The sequence below is a fragment of the Melanaphis sacchari genome, unplaced genomic scaffold (genome assembly GCF_002803265.2).
Source record: "Melanaphis sacchari strain LSU unplaced genomic scaffold, SCAv2.0 Contig20_pilon_pilon, whole genome shotgun sequence".
NCBI classification, from domain to species: Eukaryota; Metazoa; Arthropoda; class Insecta; order Hemiptera; family Aphididae; genus Melanaphis; species Melanaphis sacchari.
In genome coordinates this window covers 7,008,850-7,029,138 of record NW_020271042.1, presented here as the reverse complement: position 1 = coordinate 7,029,138, position 20,289 = coordinate 7,008,850, and the positions used below count along the sequence as shown (strand labels likewise).

The 20,289-nt window shown below is 27.4% G+C and overlaps 1 protein-coding gene across 4 annotated transcripts in view; it reads right to left on the bottom strand.

Moving 5' to 3' along the window:
- Positions 1–2,526, bottom strand: part of LOC112593529 (protein couch potato) — a 54,815-nt gene extending 52,289 nt beyond the window's left edge. For 3 of the 4 annotated variants that reach the window (XR_003114601.1, XM_025337949.1, XM_025337948.1), the window contains exon 1: positions 1,625–2,526. Coding sequence is in view for 3 of the 4 variants with exons in the window: in XM_025337949.1 (XP_025193734.1) it covers positions 1,625–1,768 (144 nt within the window). In the remaining variant the exon portion in view is untranslated. The remainder of the gene's footprint in view (positions 1–1,624) is intronic. The other variant, XM_025337947.1, reaches the window with a different exon arrangement.
- Between the last annotated feature and the right edge of the window lie 17,763 nt (positions 2,527–20,289).

Sequence of the window (20,289 nt, the reverse complement as noted above, 5' to 3'; positions counted from 1 at the left end):
GAGTGGCACACCTGCGCGAAAACTCATGAAATATAACCGTCACCGCCGCCAAAGATTGGCAAGGAATGGTGAAGTGTGTACAGACTCAACGCATGTAATAAACTATTAAACGCTTTTTGAAAATGGTTAAATTATTTTATTATTCTTTTTGAAAAAATTAAATAAATGTCCACGGTCGACATTAATTTCAGAACTCCGATATAGAATCTTTACGGCGCGATAGTGTTTTCTCAAAATCACGACGATGGTAATTTGGTCATAGCATCATTAGGCGTGTTCTCGGTCGTTAATATAGAGTGTATGTGCATTAATATTAGTATAATGCCAAGAGATGAAGTTCATTGGAGATTTTACTAGTAACAGCATTCGCGTGAGATTACGATGCAGACGAACCGTATGATTATACGTTGCATGACGTCAACAAAACTTCAGAGACCGTGCAAGGATCGCAGCCGTTGCAGACTCTCGTTTTTCGGCGCTCATCGTTTGAAATCTTCGCGTCACTCTTTTACATTATATAATATGCATGTAATTAAAAAAAAAAACCTTGAGGAGTACTGAAAACGTTTGTATTTCAAGTCAAGTATGAGCACGTACGCAAACAACGATATTTCACATCCGCGATTCTCGATTGTATTGTACGCTGTTGTCGTCGATCTCCGAAGTAAATGATAAGATATTCCGACCGGTGCGCTGATGAGAACTAGTGACTATTGATACGGGGTTAGGAGTAACGGTGTTGGCGACGGTGGAGAGTATAGGGTGTAGTGCACTCGACATACATAATATTAAACACATAAGTATGTAAAGGTAATATTATAACACGCGACATGTACAAACGACGCTGCTGCTGCAGTCGTTCGTCGTGTCCTCGTTCGGAGCAATTATCACATTCGACGACGACGGCGGCGAGCCAAGCCCTAACAAACATATTGTTTTTTTTTTTTTTTGTGCACTAACGTATATTTTATGTAACACTCGCAAACAGTATAGCGTGTGTGTGTGTACCTATGTGTTGTGTGTGCGTGTGTGTGTGCAAGTTTTACACACAAATAACGAGCGTGTCGCTTATACATACATAATATAGTACATAGTGCACCTAAATATATTATATTATAATAAAATGTTAGGCTCATGGGTGGATGGGCGGCAAGCGTGGGGGGACACATGACGGGACGGCCGAGCAAAGGATTATACGACGCACATCCGTCGAAAAATACAGTATTATTATTATTACTATTATTATTAGAAAACGTTCTCACGGTGGACACGGGGAGACGCCCTCAGCCCGTACGTCCACCGAATCGTTGTCACGATGATAATATTATTATTATATGAGGCTACATGGCTAAATCGTCTAGGTTTACCAATATCGTGTCGTACCTATGCGGCTGAATACGAATCACTAAAATTACTAGCCAAAATCGGCCTAACCGGCTTATATCCATAATATTACTTATTTTATTATGACATCGATTATAGGGTATATGAGAGATAATATCACACGTTCAATGTCGAAGGATACTTATCATGACGTTCGAATCGATCGGGAAAGGGTTATTTCAGACGATAATAATAAAAGTGACGCGGATATTGCGATTAAGTGTATTATAGTTGTGTTTACCTCTTCCTCGCCGGGCCCGACGGAATCGATGCTGTTGCACATGCCAGTGACGACGGACTGCTGACCGTCGACCGACACGTTGCCAGGTCCTTGCTGCTGTTGGACTTGCAGCGGTGGCGTATGACCTGTTGGCGACATGTTCATCGCTGCGGCTGCGGCTGCGGCTGCGGCGGCTGTGGCGGCGTCCAGTCTGAGCTTCTTGAGGGTCGCGGCGGCGGCCTCTGGTCCGTTGTAAGCACCACCTCGGGCCCTCTTCAACCCTCCAACGGCGACGGCCTCCACGATTCAACCGGGTGGGTGTAATGCTGCGTGACGACCACTACCAGCGCCAACATGTGGTCACTACCGTGGCGCGGCACGGTTTCTGCAGCAGCTGATCAGCGGTATTGTGTCTTCGATCCCAGACAACGACGGCGGTAATTTGCAGACTCGGTGACAACGGCAGGTCACTACTGCAGGGACGGTGAGGGCGGTCGACCGTCCGTGCACAGTCGTTTCGGCGATATTTCGATTTTATTTTTTGCTTGATTTTATTGTACTCGATATATTCTTTGTAGAGTAGGTAATGCACACACGCGACGGTCAAAGAGAAAAATAAAAACTGAGTCTAAGATTGACGATCGATCGACGTTAAAATTATTTTTTTTCTTATTAATTGGTGTAAAACGCGCGAAAATGATAACAACCGTAAAAACAAAACGGGACTCGGGACGGCGTGAGTGTGTGGTGTTCTGTAAGGGTTTGAGTAGGTGTGGTGGAGGTGATGATGATGGTGGTGGTTAAGGTGGTGTGTTCAGTGTGTAAAAGGTAAAAATGTCGCGGTGTGTGCGTGTGATCGCGGAACGTACGACTGCCGCCGTGTCGGAATTGCGTCTGACGCGAACGCCGAGGGCCGAGCTGTGGTAGCGACGGCGCGGCGGCAGCGGCGGCGACTGCGACGGCGACCGAACACGACCGGCACCGAACCGACCGGAACAGGAAGCTTGGCGGGCGGTGGTGGCGGCCGTGTACCCCTTCTTCCACCATCGATGCCACAGCCACCGACGACGACGATTGTATTGTTTTCCATATGGCGTGTGCGAGTAGAACAATTTAGAAAAAAAAATCGCGTTCTTTGATGGTCTCTCTGACGATTACGGTGATGCTGTGCCGATGGCAGTGTTGAGCACAGCTGATGGACCGTTAAAATAATAATAATAACCCGTTCGTGTGTGATCGACGGTGGATACTTACTCCCCCGCTCACCGTACAAGGTACACCATATGAATATAATATAATAGGTTTATATATTTATATATATATTTTACACATATAATATACAAGCGACAATTATTGTCCTTGCTCCTATCTACCGCTACGAATTCGACCGCCCAAACACAATTTTATTTATTATTATTTTATAATTTGTATGAGAGGTGTGTTTTATTTTTTTTGTAAATACTAGAAACGTATATAATATTAGATCGTTTATGTTCGGCTACCTACTGACTTACGCGGGATTTTTTTATAGGATGTAATATGACGGTCGCTTACCGATAACACACAAATTATTAATAACAATATTAGTAACACGTAATGAATAAATATTATGTAGGTACCTGTCGAACGGATTACACGATACTTGGACTTATATAGGAATATTATTATATTTTACCTATATTTGAACTCGTTCCAGTGATCACGATTGTGTGAGACGATACGTTGTATACATGCACTGCCCGCATAAATCTAAACCAAATAATAGTTGATAAATCACAAATTATAAATGTTATGCCGTATGGTATCTAATATGATTAACCAAATTTATAAATTGAAATGTTATTCGATTGATAATATGATTTTTTTTTTTAAATTAACTTGTTTTATAACCCTATTTTGTCCGTAAAAAATTGGACAAATTTAAAATACAGTCATCAGTGTACCGCTTTGATCGAGATAGATGGATGGATAAAGCACTTGATTTATTTTCAAACGTGCTTCAAACTACTCTCTAAACTTCTGTGATATCTCTAAGAACAATAAAAATTTTCTTTTAATATCGGTCAAAACTTTTTTTAGTTTATTTAAAAGAGAAAAAGAAAAAGAAAACATTTATATTTATCTATAGATTATATTGTTTAAGTTTCTTTGATTTCTGTAACCAATAGTAACTATTTATACATAGAAACAAATAATATACGAGTTTCATGATTCTAAACGAAATCTATATGTGAGCTACACTATAGAAATCTATAGGGGTTAAAATATGAAGCAATAGAGAAAAAAAATTGGTACCAATCGGTTCAGTAGTTTCCAAGACTATAAGCACCGTACAGATGTACATTATATATATATATAGATAAATATTCGTGGCAACAAAAACTATTTTTATTTCAACTCTTTGAAATAAAAATTTTAATATATTCAGTTGATACCTTAGTCGTTCTATGACAATTTCTCTGCCAGTAAAAAATATTCCGAGATCGATATTAGGCAATAATTAATTATTTTCTTAGGTTTTTAATTATTTTGTGTATAATGTAAAATTATTATTATTTTTTTTTAGTATATAAAATAAAACCAGATTTTATTAGATACTATAATATTGTAATACTTGGCAACCTACGCTAATAATAATAGCCGTTATGTCTAACAAATTAACGCCCTAGAATACCATTTAAAACTTAGTTCGTTTTTTAAATAACATATAACATAGATTATATAAATATATTAATATATTATATACAGGGCTTGCATTTGAAAAAAAAATTGTTTTATACGTTATTTATAATTAATACACATTAATATACACATTTTGAGTTCATCGTTATTCAGAATTTAAACGTTATTCAACTTTTGCGTTTATATCGTTATTCAGGATAAAAATTCTTAATTTATTTTATAAATTATAACTTTTAAATAATAGGAAATTAATTATTTCATTTAACGATATACTTTATATAACGTTTTGCGTTATGTTTTGTTTGATGATATATATCATATATTTAGTTAATCGTTAGGTTTTGTTTTGTGTTATTTAATTATTTATATGTTTATCGTTTTCTGTTTTAATCACGTTTACTAATTTCAATCGTTTTAGTCAAATGTAACGCTATAATCATAATGTTATTATAAATTTGCAAGCCCTGATTATATGTTTATCCAAGTATAATATTTTGGTATGTTATATAAATTAGCTATAAAGTTAACTAATCATTAATTTATACTTAAAACACAACCGTGTACTACAATTTAAAGTGTTGTAGGTACACGAACACAATTTAATTTCACATAAAATAATTAAAATCGAAAAAGCCTAATAAGTATGTATATTATATATTATAGCAATATTAATGTATGTATCATTACATTAATATTGCATATGGTTAAAATAAATTATAATAAACACCATGAGTATTAATTAGTTTTTTTTTTAAGATTGCTTAATATTTTTTACACTTTTTTTCTTAATAAACCCATGATATACTTGTATAACAAGTAATATGTAAGTTCTATATTTTAATTTTATCGCTGCAGGTTTATAAACTCGATTATTTAATATTTATTGAAATAAGAAAATAAAAATCTAAACCATATCATATTTTTTTTAATGTTATATTGATATAATTAAGGAATCACTGTTTACTGAATAATTTAATCACTTTTATGAATTATTTAATGAATTTCATGTTTTTAAATAGTCAAAATTAGTGCTGAATAAAATCACAACATAAATTGTAACTATGTCATATTAAATAGAAAATAAATTTCACGAAACTCAAGGTCAATAATGTACTGATAATTTTATTATAATTTTTTTTTCAGCTACATATTTATTTTATTTTTATTAAATGTAGAAATAAGCATGCTAATAAAAAAATTATTTGAGGAAAAAAAATTAAAACTAATTTGTAGAACCAACTGATTATTATTAGAACCAAATAATGGTCGTTCAATTATTTTTCTTCGACTCTAACTCTAAAGTCAGCTATTTTGATTGAATTGCGTAAACGAAAAAGTATTTATAACCAAAACAATATATAAAATAGTATTGTATATTGAATAATACATTTTTTTATCAAACCGAAATGATACCTAAAAAATGATTAATCAAAAATTACACAAATGTTCATTATTGACATAAAAAAAAAAAAAAAAAAGAAAGAAAATTCTGAAACCCTAACACTTAAGAATATATTATATTAATACACGTAATTTATTTTAAACATATATTTCACGTAATCATAGTAATATATTTTTATTATTTTTTTTTTGACGTAAAATAAATGTTGTAAAATAAATGCCGTTTGAATTTCTATGGTGAACATTTTATTAGTTCACAGCTGCCATATCGCATATAGCTCTATAAACCTAAAGTCTAAAGGGATATTTATTTATTTTTTTTTAATTTTACTCAGGTAAGTCATTTTGTACACTTTTCATGAAATGTTTTGGCTTCCAACAGACAGAACAAGTAGTAGTTAACATACTATTAAGCGTATTTTGATCATAAAAATTGTTAAGAAAAAAAAGAAAACGATTTTTTCGCATGTGCAATGCCTTAGTGCCTTTGAAATGTGGTGTTCAAATGTGGTTATGAATACGGCGTTATAAAGTAAAAACGTGGTAACAAAAATAAACATATATTCATGAATAAAATATTAAATTTTCTTACTTGTAGACAGAAGGTATACAATGCCTATATTATATATTATGACTATACCTCTATATACGTAAAATTCCATAGAAATCACCCTCATACGAGAGACATTTCGTGCCTGAGGTCAAACGAGTGCTAAAGTTGGGTCAACTTTTTTGTTTTAGTGTAATACATTTTTAAAAAGAAAAATATTGTTGAAGGACTTTCTTTATGCGTTACTTTATGAGTTCAAATTTTAAACTAGAAAGCCCTTATGATCCTTTAACTAAGCTCTCTGACGTTGACGTTTTTTATATGCAATACAATACTATGTTAAAAAATATTAGTATCTATATAACGTACCTATACAAGTATACACAGCGCGTTGCATATATAATACATATAAACGATCTGCATATTATATGTAGGTACAGTGAGTTAGAAAACGAGTAATAATAATGAAATTTATAAGTCGAACACGAATAAGATAATATCAGATTTTGTTTCTCTTCGCATTGGCTAATATACAATGCGAAAACTTTATAACAATTTATTTATATTATATTGTATACAATTTACATATTATATAATACATAACTGAATAAACGACGCATCTTATATATTATTAAATTTTATGTTTTTATTTGATTTAGTTTTCCAAACGAAATCTCAACCTCTTACGATATTAAAAACAAGCTATAATACTGTTTATCTATATTTTGTTGGTACAATTTTTAGTAGTTTTTGACATTTTAATCTACTATTTCGACCTTGTAAGAAGTTTTCCTAAAATTACCTTTTGAAAATCTATAGATATAAGCTCGTATAAAATTCGCTAAGATGTTTTTTGAAATGTATATACGAACGGATGACTAAAATAATATAAAGGTAGTAATGTTTTGTATTATATAAATTCAATGAATCAATAGCGTAAAATCTATTGAGAACATAAAAATAAATTGAATTTTACTTTTTTTAATTCAAGATTGTCTCAATTATAAAAATTAAAAACACTTAAGTTAAGTATTTTTTAAAAAATATTAGAATTTAATTTTTTTAGTGAATCACTTGATTTTTAAGAAAAATAAAATATATTAGTGAAAAATCATATGAAATATTATTATTTAAATATTTATATGTCGTGTATTTTGCTTACAAATGAATTATGTTTATGTTGTGTATAGGGTATGAAAAAATTTAATTAAAGCAACTAAAAAAAATACTCTCCATATAAATGTGTCTAAAATTTAATTTGCTTACTAAATTGAATCATTTAAATTTTATTTCGCTGTCGACTACAAGTTATTGTTTTACATATTTCACACTATATTGGTGCATTTGTGAAACAATAGCGATATATTTAAAAAAAATACCAATATCTTTGTATCCTCATTCTAAATGGTGTACGTTAAGTAGCTAGACGAGAAGTTAAGCCGTTTGATCGAACGGCATAATAAATTGTTTTAGAGATGAACGATTTTTTTATTTTTTATTTTAAATCTCTGGAATAACGGATATTCTACGGAAGTAAAAAAACAAAAACAAAAGCAGATCAAAAAAATGTTATTGACAAACAATCGATGATCATTTTATCCGAAAAAAATATGCATAATATAACAATAATAATAATGTATATGTATAATAATCTATGTTGGTAAATATAGTCCATGGATTTTGTTCATGATGTTTTTGAAGAAAAATTACAATAATATATAATATAAACAAAACTAAAGTGCTTCTGTTTAATTTTTCATGTTTACAATAATATATATTTATTATCCTGAAACCAGTCATTAAGGCGATTGCATTATTTTCCCCTCGACTCAACGTCAATTTATACCAATAATAATTTAACCGTTTTACCCCTATTTGTACGACGTAACGATCAAACACCGAACAACAATGTAACCAAAGGCAACGAAATATAATACATATTTGATATTGTATAGATAGTTTTGAATTGTATATTTAATACTCACCTACTACCGAAATGGATTTATTATTTTATCGTCTGTTTGTATGCAATATAGTATAAATTTGATTTAATAACCCGACTTACTAAATTGTTCACTCAATATGAGCGCATTACATTATTATTGGTTCCTCAAACTTATCGATTTCAAAACGCACTCAAAAGTTTAAATATTTCTGACCTAAAAAAATATTTACCTCGTAATATATATATATATACAGCTTAAAACGCTGTGAGATTAAATTTTTTCATACCAAAAATACGTATATATTGTAAATCCATTTATGTCTTTTCGTTTGACTGTGATGATTGTATTTTTCAATTAAGAAATTATCTTCTTTTTCACCTCTAGATCAAACACATGTACAATAAAAAACAAAAACGTTTAAAATCGATTTACGGTGAGTTGTAAAATAACAGGCGAAGGTATAATATAATAATATATAATATGTACATGTATTCGTATATTGTGTGTTTTGACATATAATAGTGTTATTGATAGTATTATTATATTTATTTTCGCACGTAAAAAATACACCTTAGGAAATGTGATACAAAAAGGCTAACCACAAACAAGTCGATAAAATTACCAACGAGAATACATGAAGCAGATATATAGATATCTAGGTAGGTATACTATTAAATATAAAATTCCAAGTTTTAATTCAACTGCGTTGGGCAATAAATCTTTCTTTAAGAATAGTTTTATTCAAGAAGACTTGAAATTGAATATTATATAATAATATGAGTTCTAATCGTCTATAGGTGTGACGGTATCATAAAGTATTAATGTTTGAATGAATTTCATAAAATGTATTAAATGAAAATATTTAGAATAATTAGCATATGTTAAATTTTTATTTATATAAATACATATATTCCTTTAATGAATATTTGGTTTCCATATTTTTGATTAATTCCTATATTTGTTAACATTTTTAACACACGCTTATTTTTGAAAATAATTGAATCGTATAATTATAATAACATTATTCGTTCAAATTAATATAAAAAAAGAAAATATTATAGATTACAAAAAATTTTAAATATTGATGTTTTACGTGTAAGACACAATCGGGTTGATATGACGACATTGAATACTTAATAATTATTTGAGTAGCGATAACATTTCAAGTAGAATTTAAACTATTCGCGTATCCCCTGCAGTATACATGTATAAATTTAACGTTGACAAAATATCTAAAAATATTTTATAAATTCGTGTAGAGTCCAGAAAAAAATTATGAACCTATAAATATTATGATGTTGATACAATGAGTTAAACATTTTACTTTATTTCCAATCATGAAATATTAAATGTAAATCTTAATATTTTAAATAAATATTAATGTTTTAGTGTGAGTATGTGTTCGAATATGTAAAAAAATATTTATTTAAGCGTACATCAAAAAAATTATTTTATCGTAATAACAAATAAAACATAGTTTTCTATTATTTTATTTTCTAAACATAACGAATAAAATAGTAATATGATTAAAAAAAAAAATCACCTTGCTATTCCAAAGTTATAACAATATAGCTTATATTTACAGTTTTTATTTTTGAAAATAATGTATAAAAATTGGTTTATACGAAATATTAATATTTAATATCAAGAAAATCAAAGAAAATACCACAATGACTTTGTATACAAAAAAAAATAAATATTATATATTATTCAAAGTACCTACTTAGTGTTATAATTAAATATTTTACAAAATATATTTTATTTTAAGATAGAAACCCATGTTAAAATCTTCATCTTAAAACAAATTTATTTTCATAGAATTGTTTTCAAATTATTATTTCTTGGATCCGAACAATTAGGTATGCATTTGTATAACAATTCAATCAAATAATTTTATTAATTTTAATAATTTACAGAAATATATTGGTTCAGTGTAATATAAGTTGCTATTTTAAATAAATAAACAATAATAAAAAATTGTATTATGTTACTTACAAGTTATAATACTATTAACAGCATCTACTTTATAAAAGTAAAACTATTTAATTTATTACAAATTATACAATATTGCATTTTTATTATAACAAGTATAAATATAGGAGTCTATAATAAATATAATAATATTATACGCTATTTTATAGATCGTAGTATTTTTTTCTTTCACATTTGAAGGAAACGTGCATACATGTTTTTAAAATTTAAATTGTCAAATTAATTTACATACAATAATTTAAAAAGTTTTTATGAATATTTTTGATGCATGTATGAATTTTCATATGTTATTATATTTAAATGCGTAAGAAATAAAATTAAAACTACAACTATTTGTTATTAGTAAATTGTAAATTACCTACATAAAGTAAACTTACATACGGTATTGCGAAAATAAATACGTTTAATAATATAGATTCTTTATACTATATTGATCGATTATCTGTTTTAATTATTGAGTACCCATTACTTAAATGTATCAAAATAATATGCCTTTCCCTTGGGCATAGAACTTTTAGACGCCTGTTTTGTCAGTAAAATCGATCGAAAGCAACTTTACTGTTAATATTATAACATAATATAACATCATTAAATATTTGATATTAATAATTAAACCTCTTGTCACACAAATTATAATAATATGGGCAATGAAATTATATACTCAGGGTTTATACAAACTAAATGAAGTCAAATTCATAAAAAATTTGAGCTATATACAGGGTTATTTACAATAAAGATAACTTACAAACCTTTTTTTTTATTTTATATATCACTTATAACATTAGGTCGTCTAACATTTTGACAATTTAAATAAACTAATTGCAGTCAAGGGGCACTTAGTTATATGGTATACAATATTATTAAAACAGTAAAGTTAAATTTACCAAACTTAATTCTTACAGTCAAGAACCCTGAGGCAGGCTCTATAAACTAAGCTTTTATAGAATTATGAGTATATCACTTCACGTTGTTGTATAATTAAAGAATTAAAAGTTTAAATCATATAGCTCATTTATCTTATTTTTAATTTTTAATTTTTTATTTTTTGAAAATCAATAAAAGTGTTTTGAACACCAGTAGAATATAACGATTAATCGATTTGTTTGTAAAATGATTAGGAAAAAAGAACATAATGATATTATGATAACGAATGAATAATAAATATTCTATATTGTATACATATGTTTGCATTATAAGCTACCAAATTAATTTACACTTTGATGAAATTAAATTTTAAAGTAATTAAAACGCAATCAAAATCTACATCAAATCGTATATTATATTTTAGTCCTGAATCCCAAATTTTAAAATCAAATACAAATAATACTTGAAATAATTAATCATCAGTAGATTTTTATTTATAAAACAGTATATGATAATAATCACATAATTTAATTTTAGTATAAATATTAGTTATACCTACATTAATTGTATTTTATGATTTTTCTATCAAATAACATTCATTATTTTGAGTCGTTTTGTAAAGTTGATCAAATTTAAAAAAAAAAAAAAGAAGAAACCTAACTAAAGATTTAATATCAGTATGGATTATTTTCTTTCAATAATAGGTACATTTTATTAAAAAAAAAAAAAACATTACCACAAAATGTTTTACTTACATGGTTTAGGTTTAAACGTCCTCGATTATCTATACGGTTTAATTTCAGATTGATAAAAAAGAAAAACTAGTCTGAATTTATATTACTTATCATGCTGTAGAATGTGAGACAAATTGCACCTGTACGACATGTGTTTTTTTTTAGGAACCTGTTATCCGAAGCTCAAGTTGGAAGGAACACCTGATTTTGATACAAAATAGCAGCTGACAGTTGATAAGCCTTAAGTTTTTTTGTCATACTAAACAAACTATCACTTCTTATAGTTCGTGCACATTAAATGTTCTTTGCATAAAAGTAGTATATTCACACAGAGCTTATTGTTGTTTCTTGAAGTATTATTTTTTTTAAATTTTGAAATTATGGTAGCTTAACATCTACATTCTCCGAAATAAAGTTTAAAGTAACAAACTATGCATACATTATGAATTTGTCAATTTTTTTTTTTTTATCATTTACTGCTGAAATACACCACAGTAGTTAATTACAATCAACAAATAACAATTATAACCTATTATCGCAATATTGAGGTACCTAATATGTGTTCACCAATAATAAAATTTTCTACTACGATGACTTACACCAAAGTTGATAAAATTATAAAATTTAATCATACATAACGTGCACTATTCTTCTAAACGTTAAAGAGGAAAGCCGTCAGTTTGTCATCGGTATGTTTTATTGTTTGTACAAGAAATAGAATTTTTTCTGTGACAGTGGAATACGTTAAAAACTTCATTGTAGCCTCGCCCTATTGATTGAAAAATGTAGATACATTGTATTTTAGAGAGGTCATTTTTATAAATTGTCAATAGTTTTGTCAAAATTTTGTAGTTCCACAAAAGAAAAAAACAATCATCAGAACAAACAATAAAATTATTATGTACGGTAAGTTAGTTACAACAAAATCGTGTTGGCTACTCCATCGAAACTGAAACAAAAATCTTTGATAATATTCTATTTTATTTACGACACTTCACTTTTTTGTATTTAGATGTTTAGTCTTTGTAAAATTATATTAACAAATCGTTAGTAATTATTTGTTTTTTTGAATTGCAAATCTTCACTCATTTTTATTTATTTTTTAAGTATTATGATAATTTTATTAATGACATTATTGCTTTAAAATTTAAAATAATAATTATATTAGGTAATAATATATATTTTAAGTTATTAACTTGCTCCGAGGAAATCTAATTGATGGTAACTACTAATTTTATTTTGTATAAACCAATTTTTTTTATTTTTTTTTTTCTAATGTTTCAAGAAAAAATATATAAATCAATATGAACTTGTGTTCAAGCTTTTATTTTATAGTAGACGGTTCACTTCATATGTATTATTTATAAAAACGTTTGTCAGAATATATATATATATATATATATATAAAAAGAAATTAAATTATCAATTTAGAAACATTATTCAAGCGTGTAATGATGTAACGTAAATTTGACATAATAAGTAATTTATTGAAATATTCTTCGGTTAAAAATATACACAACGCCTTTATAATAATATAGGTACTCTATAAATAACTTGAACACAGTATGTTATACATTATAATAATAATACATATTTGTCTCAAACAGAATGAAAAAAATTGATGAATTTTAAACAATATTTTTAACGAGAAAAACAAATATAATATTTAAATTAACTGTTCCAAAAATAAAACGAAAAATCTTTAACATTAGATATAATTTGTGTGTCGTGTTGCAACCTTATTAGATAACGACTATTTATCAATATATCGTAGTGATTTGAGCGTGTCTAAGAATAGTTTAAATATTATATATTTAGATACTTTCGATTTTATGGTAATATGGTAATAGTAATAATGGTGATGAGTGAATCGGACGCAAAACTATTAATTATTACTGATGCGTTAATTTTAAAATATCGATAAAGACAGCATTTCGCAATTAACTTTCTATTGTTGTCGTTTCACAAATCATTATAACTTTTATGTATAGTAGTATAATAAGTGTAATAAGTACACTGTATACTGTATGTATGTAAATATATTTTCTCGGGTAGTCAGATTGTCTTTTTTATGGTTATCACTTTGTTCTATAAATATAAAAATAAAACTGTCCCTCAAAGCTATTAATCCTGTCACATTGTCTTGGTGAATGTAATATCAGAATGACGTGTTTTAAAACCCTTCCTTTAGAAAATCAATCGAGCACATAACATTAGCATACATTTTATATGTACGTATCGAACAGAACAGTAAAGTTTTTACGTACGTTATTTTAACATCTAAAATGTATACGATTACCTATCTACTACGAAATATACAGCTTAAGCACGGTGAATAAATCAAAAACTGTTATATCATGTTTATTGTTGTATAACTCCCGATATTCAAATAATTGGTAATTTAATCTAAACAAATATTGGTGTATTTTCTTCATAGAAATGTAGTTACTAGGCATTGTAGCAAGTTAAATTACCTACATATTATTTTACTTATTATATAAGCTCCGTGATATATATAATAGATAATCATATGATTGTGGTGTTGCCAGCATTGTTTGACGTATAGCTAATTCTTTATTAATAATTATTCAGATAATATCTTGTTGCAATAAAAATAACTGTCATGTTAAAAAATATTCTACGATAATTTGTATTGAAAATAATTATACATATAATATAATCAATACTGATAATAACATAACAAAACCATAACTACAATAATAATAATAATAATAATAATAATTTATGAACATTGCTTATTTTAATATTCGTACGTAGCTAGTAGCCCGTAAAAAGACTCTTGTTCGTATTTGATTTATACCACAAGATTTAAGCGCGTAACAATAAAATATCTCGAATGAATACGTTGCAATCATAAATTTTATATGAGGCATTTTCTTCTAATTTTTTATTTTGCGTTTTGTTATTTTCATTTATCGAATAAAATAAAATAAATTGATAATAATGATTAAAAATAAATACGATTGTAATCAAAATATGTAAATCTAATCAAATTGTAATTAACTTCATCATACTATATACTCCTAAATGTATACGAAGGTATTATATTGTTACATATATATAGGTATAGTGTATTTGTTAGTCGTACCGACGGTGAATGCGCATAGACTATTAATAAGTTCCTATTCGCATAGCTTGCACGTATACAACACTATAATAATTATCGGTAGTCGGTACATAATTAATTAATACGAACTAAGAACTATATCGCATATGTATAACAGTGGGCAATATAGTATACGTTTATACATAATACTATACGGTCTTAGTCGAGTTTTAGTCCCTTGTTGGTATATAAAATATGTTTATTACAAATACATAATGTTTAAATGTGGCACGTAAAGGTCATAAAATAAACGAAATAAACATATTATCTATAATTTAGGTTGTTGGAGTTGCCGTAACAACGTTAAATAAAAACTTCTATAGACTTCTCGAGTACAAAATGTATTAGATAGTCGAAAATATGAATCTCTCCTTATCCAATATAAAAATGTATATGATATAATATTTATACACTTCATATTTAACTAAATAATTAATTCCTAAATCAATTTTTCGTGTTTTCTAAACTAAGAATCGTTTTATATAAATATGAAGGTGTTTTTAGCTCGCTTTGTAGTACTTCAGTTAATATAATTTTAATTTAGGGCTTATAAGACAAATACCATTATATGTTTAAATTTACAGTTGTATATTTTGTACAACATTACTTAATACACATGTATTAAAAAAAATAGTAATAATTTACAGATTATGATTCTATGCAAATTTAGGAGATTTATATATATTTGCTCTTGTATAAATATTAAATATAAATCCAAATATTATTACACAAGCACATGAAATACGTGGAAATTGATATTGAGTTATTTAAATTTTTAATTTCCAAATTAATTTCATATTATTGATTTAAATTCTAAATCAACTTTAATTATATTTTTACATTAAAAAAATCTATACTGAGCTAATTACGATTAAGTAAAATTATAAGGTTGTTTTTTAAATTTAAGATCTCAATAACAACGAGTTTCTGAATTAATTGAGTTGAGTTATATACAAGTATATTATTAAAAATGTTTTTGTTTTAAACTTTTGTATATTCGCCAAAAATGGCGGCCAATTAACAATTTACATACAATTTTCTTTGTATTTTGTTATTATGTTGCCCAATTATGTTCTCACAGTAAAATGTGATAATGTTAAGTGGCTGTTCTATTACTTCGAAAAGTATACATTTTTTTGGAAATGTACTCATTTAAAATTTTATTTTTGTTTATCGAAGTATTTACTGCAAAAAATATTCTACTAAGGATTTTTAAATTAAAAATTTAATTTAAAACAGTAAAATGTTAATAAATAATAATTAAACACGATTTAATAAATTTTGTAAGTAATACTTAATTCCTTTTGAAAAATAATCGACCACACGGTTCGATCACACGGTTCGATCACACGCCACGTGGTTATTAGCAATTATAAACAAATCTACGAGTAATATACGTCAAACAAATTTTTTTATTTAATAGGTATTATAAACAGCCATCCAGAACTAGGCCACAGTAAAAATCATCATGTTCGTGTTATTTTGACATTTGCACAAACTACACCAAGAATATTCTAATTAAATAAACGACGTAAATTAAGGATTCTTCGAGGTCTTTGCAGGCGTGTATGCCGAGACAGTTTTTGGATTGGCAACGATAGACAAAATAAACTAAAAATAAGTAAAATAATATTCAAATGAAATAATATAATCATAATGGACGTACAAAGTCGTTTCAGCTGTTAATAATATGTAAATTCACATTGATGGCGGTGTATCGAGATACCACCTACCTATAATAAGTGTCCAAACGTATTATTTATACTTACCTATATAGTATATATTTGAATATAATAAGTTGTAAAGTACAAAGATATTTTAATAACGAACGTGAATATTATGTATGATATCCCAAATATTATTATTGTATTATAGAAATCCTAATCCATGCACTGGTATTGACGCGAACGATTATTCGTGGGCATTGCAACTTGCGCATTTATTGCGCGAATTATTTCGATATGATGTCCAAACAATTGTTACTCACTCGGATTCTGGTCAAACACACCGTTATTAATAATAATTGGTACGTGATAATTGACGGTTGCTAAATCGTTTGGTGTTTATTTAAGGCTGTAGGAAATTGGTATTATATAATGTTGATTATATCCTGAATCATTCGGGATAACTGAATTACGTTTTTTCTCATCCACCTCCTGTACATAATATTACAATACAACCACCTGAATAAGATTAAACGCGAATAACTCCCTTCCTAATTTTGTATTTATCGTCATAGTTACTAAGAAATTATACCAACGACTGAGCTATACCGAAAAATACTGGTAACCTGGAATTGAAAACCTATGAAAACGTTGGAACCAAAACACTTATTCAAATTATTTAGAAACTGGAACCAATATATAATTTTATACAACATAATATTGATAGCATTATATATAATATAAGGTATTTTTCCATATGAATATATTTGATTGTTGTGATTTATTTTTGATATTCAGTCATGTATACAAACTATATTGAAAATTGTTAACATTTATATTAACCAAAACAGACATTTTGAATTTTGATGAACCAAAACTAAAGATTTAGTTTTTTTCTAAAAATTCGAACAGTAAAAATCATTGTTATACCTATAACCTAGTCTATTAATCCCTCGTGTATACATAATACACACACACACACACACACACACACACACACACACACACACATATAACTGTATTTATATCCACAAATGTCAGAAATCGATAGTTTAAACTTTTGATAGCAAATCATAATAATGTTATTTCTTAAATTATATAGCGACCTATAGTTGTACTTATCTTTAAATTTGACTCTTTAAACACGTGTCGTGTATAGGTTTCAACTAATATTTGAAGTTCAATGTCAACGCCTCAACGGTATATTAATAATGTATAATAATAAAATATTATCTGAAACGGGTCGTTATATTTACAATAATGATTTCATGCTAAAAAACTAAATAGAAAAATAATATATTTTTGGTTGATCGCATTATTATAGTCATGTATATTATGTGAAAATTGCTGAATATTCGTAATATACCGCTTTGTTGTGCTCCAGCCGTGGGCTGTATTTATTCTACCTCGTAATATCATACAAGAGTTTAAAATACATATTTACTGATCGAAAATAGTTAATGGTTTCCATTTATCGCACACGCGTGTTAAAATGTAATATAATATATCCTAGTATACATTAAGATTTAAAGATAGTGGTGGACGATTATATCCTAAAGACGAAAAAAAATATATCAATGGTTTTAATTATATACACATACATACATACGTTGTTTGTTAAAGTACACACGAAATTGCATTCGGAAGTCACATACCTTGCGACTTTGTAATTGCCGACCGTACCTCAAATCCATTTTTCTTTTAGTTTTCCTGATTTAAAATAGTTAAGACACCATTTAAAATTTTTCTTAGAGGCAGTTTTGATACATCACACTGCATACTATATTGAAAAATAGACTAGTATACAATATAATATAAGTATTATGCATTATAATATTATATGATACAAATCTTGATGAGGAAATAATCGAATAATAATGTATCATATTATGATTTGAAAAAATATTCGTTGTGATAATTTTGAAGTAATAAAAGTATTGGTTTGCATTTGAAAAAAAATTGATTATCACGTACACGTATTAGATGAGTATTATTAATGATGCTATTGTTAATAATTTAACGTGTGTTTTTTTTTTTTCATTTAACGTTTTACAACAATTAAAATAACATCACGTTCAACTGTATAATAAACATTTACCCTGTATATACAATATTATAAGGATGAGGAGTGTAAGTATATTTATGGAGTATACAGTAAACAATACACCCACGCTGTGTATCAATTTATGTTGCATATAAAAGAGTGAGCAATTTCAATTATAACATTAATTCAACTACGATTTCACGCAAATCGTGGTAGTAAATAATTATTTGTAATTAATTTTTCTTATTATGATTCTTAAACTTATTTATACATATTTCTAAAAAAAACTACTATTAATAATATAAACAATATATATATATATATATATATAAACATAAATTTTTAACTTAAAACAATAATATAACTTGTATATTTATTTATTTTTTAAAACAGAATTTTTTTGTGAATAGAAACGTTATGTATACGGCCGAATTACATGAAGATTAATGGTGATAAAGAGGTGATTTTTTTCTGAATTAAAAGTTAACAAATCCCATCAACCAGATGATTCACAAAACGCAGCAAGAAATCGTGTATTGTTATATATTATTAAACACGGGTCACCGGTGTCGATCGAATGATGATTGACGAAGAAGTCTAACCGTCCGCTGCACATATAACTATAACATATTACTATAACTTCTACGTAACTATAACATCTAAATGGCTATATACCACTCGTGCAGCTGTGTTTTCCGGAAATTTATCATGATATAAATATATTCCGAAGTGTATAGCGTATAATATTATAGATGCGGTTTGGTCGAAATGTTATAATTATTGGTACTGAATGAGAGCCATCTCTCGTCGATGAAAAATAGATAATATATAAAATATATAATACAGCATATCATATTGTCATTTTACCGACGAATTGCCGAAATATGGAGCCCAGCATCTACCAGGGACATGTTACATCAGCTATGCAATATTAATAATATAAGTCCTCAGATAGACAGCTGTCGACTATTCCTGTCAAGGGATGTATTTTCTAATGAGGAAGATGAGTGAAGTACACATCTAAACACTTTATACATCATTGAAATAAATCTGGACCCGGATTTTTAAGACGTAAATCATGGTAGATGTTAAAATGAATTGTGGGGTTTTAACTAACAGGGTTCTATCAAATTTATAAATTTATATCATTAATATCTATTATTATAAATAAAACTTATGAAACAAGTATTTAACTGTTATATGTTGCTTTTTCCTAACTCACTCAATTTGCCTAATCTCACTTTCAGCTATCATAGAAATAGTCAGTTCATAAAATATTGAAAAATAAATATTTCAATACTTTTTTTTTTACATAACAAAGAGATTTTTGTTTACTGTAAGTTCATTTTTTTATCTTTTATTATTGTATTTTCTTTTAAACCCTTGTCGTAGATATCTATAAATGCTGTAAGGTAAGTTTTTTGTGTAAATTTATACAATTCTAAGTATGATTTAATTTTTATATTCTGGGCTTTTATTTTTATATATAAAACTTGTAAAGTATTTAAAAATAAATCGTTTTTTATTTGTTTTTACCAATACAAATATCTTAATAATTTTATTATCGAAGTATTGTAGCAACTTGTTTTTCCCCATATTCAACCGAAACTGAAAGGAATTAATAATTATTTAAATAAATAAATTATTAAGTGATATTAAAATGTCTGTGTATTTATTGTATT